This window comes from Hippopotamus amphibius, chromosome 4 (assembly GCF_030028045.1).
Source record: "Hippopotamus amphibius kiboko isolate mHipAmp2 chromosome 4, mHipAmp2.hap2, whole genome shotgun sequence".
NCBI lineage: Eukaryota > Metazoa > Chordata > Mammalia > Artiodactyla > Hippopotamidae > Hippopotamus > Hippopotamus amphibius.
In genome coordinates this window covers 177,843,468-177,853,784 of record NC_080189.1, presented here as the reverse complement: position 1 = coordinate 177,853,784, position 10,317 = coordinate 177,843,468, and the positions used below count along the sequence as shown (strand labels likewise).

The 10,317-nt window shown below is 54.7% G+C and overlaps 1 protein-coding gene across 2 annotated transcripts; it reads right to left on the bottom strand.

Annotated features, from left to right (window-relative positions):
* Positions 1-983: 983 nt before the first annotated feature.
* On the bottom strand, positions 984-10,017 carry LOC130852226 (serpin A3-6-like). 2 transcript variants are annotated; one of them, XM_057733064.1, is made up of 5 exons: positions 9,920-10,017; positions 7,385-8,020; positions 5,425-5,695; positions 2,612-2,762; positions 984-1,397 (listed from the first exon to the last, which is right to left on the bottom strand). In XM_057733064.1, the coding sequence occupies exons 1-5, from the start codon at positions 10,002-10,004 to the stop codon at positions 1,203-1,205; spliced, it is 1,338 nt and encodes a 445-aa protein (XP_057589047.1). In that variant the 5' UTR covers positions 10,005-10,017; the 3' UTR covers positions 984-1,202. The 2 variants fall into 2 exon arrangements, with proteins under 2 accessions (XP_057589047.1, XP_057589048.1); XM_057733065.1 differs by having other exon boundaries at positions 9,924-9,994.
* Between the last annotated feature and the right edge of the window lie 300 nt (positions 10,018-10,317).

Below are 10,317 nucleotides of genomic sequence, written 5' to 3'. Positions count from 1 at the left end.
GAGCATGGCCCTCTCCTCTCACCTTCCAAGCCTTGTTTCCTCATGCACCAGCCCTTCAGATCTGAAGTCCCTGGAGGGACATCACTGTGAAAATCTTTCTGGGGAGGAACGGGTGTGTGGCTCAGAGATTCTAATCGACGAGGTTGGGACAACGTCCTGCCTGGAATAATGAGTAGCTGTGCAGCCTTAGGGGAAGTGACTGAGCCCCTCTGTTCCTCAGTTTCCTCATCTGTAAAATGGGATGAGTGATAGGATGTATCTCCCAGGATCATCACAAGGACTAGATGGGTTAATCCAGGCAGAGGTCTTAGCAGGCAGCCTGGCAGAGAGCCCTCAAGCCTTCAGCTGTGGGTGACGTCATCATTACCATCTGGAGATCACGCAGCCCCCATCACATCAGGGGGATGAAGAACCAACTGGGTTCCTTTTATTGCAGGTGTGTGTTTACTGCTCTTTTTTACTTCGCGGCCCCCGTTCTGTCTACTGTGGGGGAACCTCTCTCAGGGGAGGATGTGGAACTCCTCAGGTGAGGGAGGAGCTCGGCTGGGAACATGGAAGGAGCTAGTCTCTCCAGATTGGGGTGCTGGGGTCAGCAGGGGAGATCCTGGAGGGAAGGCCCAGCTCAGCTGCAGGAGCGAGGGGTCCAGGGGCTGTGCCAGAAAAGGTCAGGGTCAGAGCCCCTGCAAGGTCAGCACAAAGGCACATCCTGGGCCCTGGGGAGGGAGGAGTGAACCTGGACCTGGGACCAGAGGCCCTGGAAGTGGGCATCAGGCAGCAGGGGCCCCTCCCAGTCCTGGGCCTGAGATCCAGTAACCTTGGTCATAGGCACAAAGGTGGCTGGTGAGGCTGAGACGGAGGGGCCCAGAGTCTGGGGTGGGCTGAGCATGTGTGGGAGGTCGGCGGGGCTTGGCCTCGGGGCCCAGGCAGGGGCAAGAGCATGGAATCAGGCAGATCAGGGCAGAGACACACAGAAAAGAGTCGACTCCAAGGTGCTTTATTGCTGTTGGAGGCTTTGAGCCTCCTGGTGAGCAGGGCACAGACTCCCTGTGCATGTGCAGCCCCCAGCAGGGTCACTGTCACCTCCCAAGGCTGAGCAGGTAGCATCAGGAAAGGTGGCTCCTCAGTACACAGGGGCCAGGCTGCACCCAGGGACCTGGGCAGCCAACTCCTTGGTGAACAGAACTGCCCCTCAGAGGGGATCTCTACTCTTCCCTGGGGTTGGTGACTTTGCCCAAAAAGATGATGCTCTGGCTCTTTTTGAGAATTACTGAAATCAGGAAGGGCCTGTTGAAACGCACAATGATCCTCCCTATCGGTTTTCTTTCCACGATGATTGCCGTGGCAGCAGCTGCTTCCGTGCCCTCCTCGTCCACATCCAGCACAGCGCTGTGGACCACCTGTGGGGACACCAGAGCATTACCCACCAGAGACGAGGGGAGCGGGAGGTGAGCAGCTGCCTGAGCGCCTCTAAGGGCACTGACCTCCAGCCACCTTCTGCCGCTGGCCTGTCACTGTGCTCTTAACCTGTTCTATTCATTTGTCCTCCCAACACACCTGTCAGCTGCACTGCATAGTCGTGATGAACTGATGTGCAAACTGAAGTCAAAGGTTGTGCCTGATGTGCCCAGTGTCAGACAGGCAAAGAACAGGGCTCCCTCTCCTAACTCAGAGACTCTGTTGTCCCCAAAACACCTCCTAGTGTAGGGGGGAGGGGCACGACAAGGCATTTTTCTTGCAGGCAACTGTCCACAGCCACTCCACGTCAAAGCAGCAGATGGTTGGGCACTGCTTTCTACTCCTCTCCTGCTGAAGCTGAAATGTCCTTGAGCCCTCAGCTACTTTGCATAGGACGTGGCTTCCCATCCCTGGACCCTGGAGGCCCCTTGGCACACGTGCCTCCTTTACCAGGTCCTTTGGCAGGTGGGGTTCAGGGGAGACTGCAGGGCTGCCCAGCCTCCCCCATCCACTCTGACTTCTCTGCTTGTAGGATCACAGGACCAGCGGCCCTGGTGGTCCTCTCTCGTGCTCTTAGTGTATTTTCATCCAGATGGCCTTGTAGCCGTAGTTAATCCCTGTACCTCTTACCTACTCTGCTAGGCGCTGCACCGGAGCCAAGAACTATCATGCTCCCCTTAGAGATGAAATGCTGGAGGGATGCAGGAGTTTGATTATTGGCTCTATAGGACGTGAACGATGGAGCTTGGCATGGGGTCCGCTGCTGATTCCACCCCAGGTCCTTCCCAACGACAGGCTTCTGTGTCACATTGTATTTCAGGGAAGGTGGGGACCTGACCCCGACATGATTGTAACCTAGCTCTCCTGGGCTTGGGGAGTCCCAGGGAGGGTGAGTGAGTTATAAGAAATGCAGTGATTTTGCAAATTCAAGATGACCTGACATCAAATTATACACATTAAATATATGCAGTTTATTGTATGTCAAATATATCTCAATAAAAGTTCTTAAAGAAAAAAAAGAATGAAGAAAATAATAAAATGAACTATGGAAGTTCTTAAATAAAAAAAAAAAAAAAAAAGATTACCTGACATCTGCCTGGCCTCCATTTTCATGCTCTGATATGGAAGTTGAATGGTGCAATGTTTGAAGACTCACCTTGGATACCACCAGGCTGTCTGTCCCTGTGATTCCTGACAGGTTAGCCCCAGGGATGAAGATTTTCCTGATGCCCAGCTGGGAAAGTATGTCTTTCAGCTCATAGTAGCTGGAGATGGAGAATTTCGGCAGGTAGAGTTCATGTATCTGACTAGGAAATGAGAAACAGAAATTTGAACACGTGCTTGAAAAGATGCTCACCTTTCCCCACCTCACAGAATCTTCCCAGGATTGCTTCCCAACCACCCCCTTCTCCCTCGATTAGTACCCCTTTCCTCAGTTTCTAGACCCCTCAGTCTAACTCTCCTTGATTTGTTAAATATCCATTCCCGCCTGCAGGAGTCTAACATGCCAGGCAGCACACCAGGACGGGGGCTGTGGCAGTGCCCACGCCTGGCCCTTGCAAGCCTGCAGGACACGGCAAAGCCCCCCCCTCCAACAGGGATTCCACAGCTGCTGGGAGACTGTGCTGGGGGGCTACTCCATGGGCACCAGGAAGGCTTCCTGCAGGAGGTGGCATCCAGCCTGAGTCCCAAGGAGAGGACTAAGCTGGCTGAGGGAAGAGAATCAGGAGGTGGGTGGATGTGCTTGCAGGAAAGAGGGAAGCAAGGTGAGGGTCAGACAGACAGGGGTTTGGGCGGGATGTGGAGGGCTGGGGGCCGCACTCAAGAGCCCTGGGGACCTGAACCAGCCAGTTGAAGGTCCTCATCTTGCCTCCGCAGTGAGCTCCCTGAGGGCAGGACTGCTTCTGCTTCTGCTTCTGAGCAGAGCGGGCAGCGTGTTCTTGGAGCAACGCCCCCAGGCGTCCCTCTCTCTTTGTCTACATTTCCCTTAAGACTCTGGTCACAGTGCATGGTCTTTACAGATGCCAAATAGAAAGGCTGTGGCTCGCATTAAACGCTGAGGCTGTCTGTGGCTCCCATTAAACGCTGAGCTCCTTGGGAGCAGGAAGGTATGTATTCCTCCTCATCGTCATTCCATCCTTCCTTCCTTCCATCCTTCCTTCCTTCCTTCCTTCCTTCCTTCCTTCCTTCCTTCCTTCCTTCCTCCTTCCTTCCTTCCTCCCTTCCTTCCTCCTTGCCTCCCTCCTGCCCTTCTTTTTGCATTCTTTAAACAAATTCTTACCGAGCACCCTGCATGGACCGGGAATGTGTAGATGCATGTTCCTTCAGTTATTTCTAAATCAAGGTGTTTAGTGAATATTGTGTATATTTACAACGATTCATTAAGTCCCGGCCCTGTGGTACCTCTTGGTGTTTGAGGAAGGAAAGGGTTGGGAAGGGAGTACATGCAAGGGGAGGGTGGTTCCCTGTGTCCTGGGGTCTCCTGAATCTGCAGTGAGGAGGGGCTGAGAAACAGGGAGCCCAGATGCTAGGAATCCGGTCTCCTGGACAAGGGTTGGGGAAAGGGCTACAGCCTCAAGGTCACGTCTAGGCAGGTGTCTCATCATTTGCAGTTTATAAAGAACCTTCCACACCTATTCCCTCCTTGGATCTGCAGAATCTTCTTCGCAGGATAGTGGGTCAAAGACACCCCTCCTCTCTCAGTAGGGAGCTGAGCCACAGAGAAGCACAGGTAATGCCCAGGGGAGCGGGAACCTGGGAGTGGGACTCTAGATCTGGGGCTCCCCCATCCCCCTGCACAGCTGCCTACACACCCTCCCTATACGCCCCCGTAGACACTGGATCCAGCACTACCTCTCCCTCTGCTGTCAGCCTTGTTACTGGTCTCCTGAATTCCACACCCTGGCCTGTGTGTCTGCCCTCAGTTTATCCAGAAGCCGACCCCTTCCCACACATGCTGGATCCTCCTGGTCCACCCCCAGCGGCTCCCCATGGATGAGTGCCCTGGGCTCCAGGCTGGCCTCCCTGCCTCCTTGCTTGGCCTCTGTGGTCTGTCTCCAAGGACAACCTGGGCGATCCTTTGAAAATATTACTCAGGTCACCCGCTCTTTGGCCAACACCTTGTGATGAGTCTCCATTTCCCTTGTACTGGGAGTCTGTCAAGGCGTCTGCAAGGCCCTAAGGGACCTAAATCTTCCCTGGGGCCCTGACCTCTCCCAGCTTTCCCTCTCACTCCTTCTGCTCTGCTGCTCTGGCCTCACTAATCCTCAATCACACCAGGCTCGCTCCTGCCTTAGAGGCTTTGCACTGGCTGTTCCCTCTGCCAAGAATGCTTTTCCCAGCACATCCACACGGCTCAAGCCCTCACTTCAAACATCACCTAATGGCTGCTCCACTTACAGTCACAAGCTACCTCTGGCTAAAATTTTCATATTTTTCTTTATCATTACACACGTCCCCATTTCTCACCTCTCTATCGACCGAAGAATTTAGTATATTTATTTTATGTCACTCTTGCCCAATTACAAAAACAGTGTCCTGAGAACAGGGAATTTAGTGTTTTATTTGCTGACCTACCCTCAGGGTCTAAATTAGACTTCAGGCCTGTCTCACCTGAGCCCTCAGCTGACCCCAGTTCCAACACCCCCTCCTCCTTCAAGAGGCGGAGCCACAGGGAGAGCAGCGTGGGTGCTGGGGGTTGTGTGAGGGTCCTCTGGACTCAGCGCATCTTTGTGTCAGAGGAGCCCGCAGCCCTGCCCCCTCCCATGTCATCATCTTAGAGAACGAACCATTCAGGCCCAGAGCCACGCAGGCAGCCAAGGGCAAGGTCATCCCTGGACGGGCTCTCCCACCACTGCCCCCACCCCTGGACATGACTGAGGCCCTGTTGCCGGGGGTGTGGAGTCCAGGAAGACGGGGAAGGGCCGAGAAGGCAGGTGGCCCACAGCGCTGGGTCCTGGGGACACTCACCTGGGCTGCAGTGAGTCTCTCCACCTCCTCAGCGTCTCTGGGCGCAGCTTGGCTTCCAGGTCCTGCATTCTGCCCTCGTCAGGGAGGATGAAGAGTGCGCTGTCGTTGCTGCTGTACGGGAGCTCCACCACCGTGCAGCCCAGCTGCTCGTCCCGGAAGTAAGGCGTCTTCAGGCCCATGGTCATCATGGGCACCTCCACCGTCTCGTTCTCGCTCACATGGAACTCTGCCTGCTTCGTATGCTGGGGGTCAAAGAGGGTCTTCCACTGGGCTGGAGGCAGAGGGACAGGTGAGGGGTCAGTGGTGCAAGGGCAGCAGGCTGCTCCCTCCTCTGCCCTGGTCCCCAAACAACAGAGACCTTCCCCACACCAGCAGCCCAGCCCACCACCCTGTGCCTCTAGGGGTGGCCCCGCTAGGTTGGCACCTACACATGGGCAGGCGGGTGAGCCTTGGGGGACTGGGGTGAGTCCCCAGGTCTGGATTGAGAAAAGGGCCAGGAAAGAGACCTGGTAAACTGTGCCACATGAGAAACCAACAGGAATGTGGAGGGCAAGCGAGAGACAGGGGTGAGGCTGGGCCTGGGGAGATGGGACCTCCTGGTCCGTAAAGGGAACAGTGTAGGTGACCAGTGGTTAGTTGTTGGCTTTGCTGGGAGGACACACGTCCCTGACACCTTGTGAGCCGGACTGAAGCAGCAGCCACATGTGGACCAGGAAGGAAGAGTGGGGTCAACACAGAAGAAGTCTGGGGTGTCCCCCCAGGAGGAGGGAGGACTCACCATGGGGGAGCTTCTTGGGGAGACTAGAGCCCTGGGCTTCATGGACTGTGTATCTCCCCACTTCCTTCTTTATTTTCCACCCCTGCCTGTGTCCCCAGCATTAGAGGCAGGAGCAGAGGGAAAGCTGGGCTGGCTGGGGTGACCCTGGGATGCAGATTTTGGTGGTGAAAATCCCAGGACAGGGCAGGGTGGTAGGAGAGAAAAGCACAGGATACTTGGAGAACAAACGTGGCAGAACAGTCCTGCATTCGTTTTCCAGAGAACTGGGATTCTCTGCCCTCATTTACAGAGAAAAACACAGACCCAGGAGGGCTACCCTGGGCTCAGCCAGGAGCTCCTAGCACAGAGCGAACAGATGTCCCCACAGCTAGTGTCTCTTAGGCACCTGACCACCCCCTGACTCAATGCTCATTTTCTGTGTCCTTATCTATTCTGTGTCCCTCTTTGCACTGCTGATTCCAGGTGTGAAGGCTTTCCACCTTCATTCTGGTCCTTATGAACTTCTGGGCTGAGAACCGCAATGTTGAGTTTCTCTCCATGGGACTGGGCGCTGGTCCAACTAGAGCCTGGGAAGGAGTCTGTCCTGGATGTTGTCCTTCCCTGAGGCTTGCCCAGATGGTGGCCTTCCCAATTCCGCCCTCACAGTCACAGAAGAGCACACGCGAAGAACCTGGGGTTGGCCAGGCTGCTCAGAGGCTGTCACACCGTGAAGACGGCCACCAGCCTCACCTCGACAACCAAAGCCCAAGTCCCCTTAGACAGAGCCCAGGTCAGACACTGCCCGCACTGCACATGGATGCGGCCTTCCTAAGCGGGTCCAAAAGCATCTGCGCAGCGAGGAAGCTGGAGTTCCTGGACACCCAGAGTGAGCTGAGAGCACAGCTCCTTCCTTCTGGCAGCCGGGCAAGTTGAAGTCAGAATAAAAAGTCTCCTCTGCCTCAGACAAAGCGTTAGTGGCCCCCTCTGCACTCATGTCCTGCAATGACAACCGTGATTTGGAAAACTCGAAAATAGACAAAGCCCATGGTCAAGGCAGGGTCTTGGTGCCCAAGCCCCCCTCAGCCAAGGGCAGCCCCCTCTGTAATGTTTCACCTAACCACACATTTGGCAGAGGCAGGACAGAAATAGCCCTGAAGACACAAAACGAAAGTGTTTCCTTCTGAATCCAAACAGGGCACCCACCTTTAAAGTAGATGTAATTCACCAGGACCATCACTGTACTTCGGGAAAGCTTTTTGAGCAACTCCACAATTTTCCCCTGGGTTTTATTCTTCACATAATCATTGATGAACTTCTTGGCAGTGTCAGAATCCAGGAAGTTGACAGAGAAGGCCTCGGAGGCGTACAGCGTCCGGGCATCTTCTATGAACTTTTCTAGCAGCTTTAGATCCTCCTGGACGAACATGGCGTTGCCCATGCTCAGCTGCAGCTTGTTGTTGGGTTGGCTAAGCATCCGCAGGAAGTGCTGGAAGCCCTGATGGATTTTTGTCTCGGGGGTCTCTGTGAGGTTGAACTTGAGGCCTTCAAGGATCTCCGTCAGGGTGGATTCGCGGGCCCCCAGGGACAAGAAGGCCAAGGCCATGGAGATGCTCAGTGGGGAGAAGAAGACATTCTTATTGGGGGTCTCCAAAGCCAACTGCTTGTAGAGGCTGAAGGCAAAGTCAGTGTTGCTGGAGGCTAATGTGTGGTCGTCCACAGGCACCACTTTGCACTGTTTCTCCTGTGTCCCATCCTCTGGGAGGCAGTGGACACTGGAGCAGAGCCCAGCCACCAGGAGCCCCAGAGCCAGCAGGGGGGACATTCTTTCTGCCCTCATCTCTGAAAAGCAAAACTCCCTTAAGTCTCCGCATGTCACATGATATCCCAACCACCACACACTGTCCCCACATGGCCTCTGTTCTCTCTGCCTCTGCTGCTTTGTGACCTCCCAGGGTAGGTAAACACGTGGCTCTCAACATACATGAGGAGGCTCTGAGCTCCCTCTCACCCTTTGAAGCAAGTGCTATAACAGTTACCAATTTCTCCAATGGAGAAACTGGGCACAGAGAGGGGAAGGGGCTTTTCCAAGGTCACACAACAAACAAGTGGAGAGCGAGGGTGAGAAGGCTGGGTTGCCTGGCTCCGAGGAGGGGAAGCTGGTGATGGGTGTGAGGTGCTGTCCAATGAGGGCCAATCCCCCGTTCTGCTGGGGGAGCAGACACCGTTAGAGGGGACTAGGAAGCGGGGGCTCCTTCTCTGTTATGTCCCCTGTCTACTCCCCAGGAAGGAGCCTTGGACTGAGTCAGAAGCCACAGCACTTCTCCTGGCCTCTTAATGACAAGTGTGTTACCTTTGGGGTCACTCCCATCGAGGTGCCTGGTTGCAGTGAGGGTTCATTGAGAGAGGCCACCACAGGCAGCAGGAGCAGTGCTGGAGCCTAGGTGGCCCTGATAATATTTGTGCAAATAGCAAAGGAGGGTAGACTCGTCTTTTCAGCCCGTGCCAGGTGGACTCCAGGTGCGCATTACTACCAAAAACTTGGCAAGGACTCCACCTTGCAAGCAGGGTAGGCTCCGTCTCCGAGCCCTGCACCAGGATTTCCTTGTGGCCACGTGTGAGTGCTGTGTGGCAACGAGTAGGTGACTGAGCCTCTCTGAGCCTCAATTCCCATCTCTGTCCAACATGTGGTATGGCTCAGGGGAGTATGAAGGTGCTGGGGTCATAAGAGGAGTCTCAGAGGTGTCACCTCCTCCACATGCCACCCCCTCTCTGAGGCTCAAGCCAAACTGTGGTCCCTGGGGACAGGGGACAGAGCTACTGCATGAAAGCCCAAGAGAGGCTGAGGTCAAAGCTGGTGACCTCAGCAAACAGCATTGTTTACCTTCAGCTTCTGCCCCTATATCTCAGAGTTCAGAGGGGAAAGCGCTGCTGGGGGGGTGGGGGGGCAGTGGAGGAGAGAGAGAAAAGAGGCAGAGGAGGGGGAGCAGGGGGAGAGGAGAGGAGAAGGGATGGAGGGGAGGGAGCTGAGTGGAGTTTCAGAAGCCAATGGAAAGGCCTTCGAACAAGCCCAGGGAAAGAGGCAATCATTTGCCCCAGATGTTTGTTTACTCAGGGCTGATGCAACCATTTCATTTCTTTAGAAAAGAGCTAAACATTTTCCTCCAAAATTATTCCTGGAGAAATAGCACTTGTCTATGAGGCCAGGTTGGAGGACTGGCTCTGTTTCTGAGCAGCCTGTTTTTGCCGTTGCTGGATGGATGCACCCTCCTGTCTGCTTGGCCATGGGCCCTGGAAAGACAGTGGAGCCCAGGAAACCTCCCTGGAGACCCCACAGCCTCTTCCCAGAGGGAACCGGTACACGAATGCCATCCACACTGGGCTCTGAGAGCAGAGCTCTGGGCCAGGCGAGGGAACACACCTCACGGTCCGAGGGGGAGTTCTCACCCTAATGCTGGATGCACAGCTGTATGGGGTGCAGAGCTGGCTCAAATCGGAATCCCAAAGATTCAAAAGCAGAAACGACCCCAGAAGGCTTCATGCCATGTTTCTGCCTCTGCACGATGAAAACCGAGACCCAGAGAGGAGACGGGTCTTCAGAAGGTGCAGAACCGTCCCAGCATCAGGACACAAGTCCTCCCGCCTCCCTGCTGCCTCATGTTCACAGACCCCAGGCCCATGCCTAGATCCACCCTGGGGAAGGGGGCCCTCTGCCCCCCGTGTGGGAGCATCAGGGATTACCTGCCTGGGAGAGCGGGATGTGGGGGGTGGATCCAGAGCCGCCGCCTGTCCAGGATGCTGGGCTTTCACGGGAGCTGCTGCCCATTTATCCTGCAAAGATCTCCTCCCCCGCTTGCGAAATGTCTGTGGGGACAACACAGCGTTCTGTCCTCAGACTGGAAATGGACAGATGACCATTCCTGGTAACAGGATTCATTAGATCTATTTGAACAACCTGGTTACAGAAACCGCTAACTTTTCATGTCTTAAACGAAAACTGCAAATAAGTAAATAAAAACATTTCCTTTGAGAGAGTTTTCTCATTGAAAACTCCTTGAAGGAATGTGTGAAAACTCAGAATATATAAAAAGGGAGATTCAACAAGCTCCCTGATCATTGTTCTTTTTTAAGGAATATTG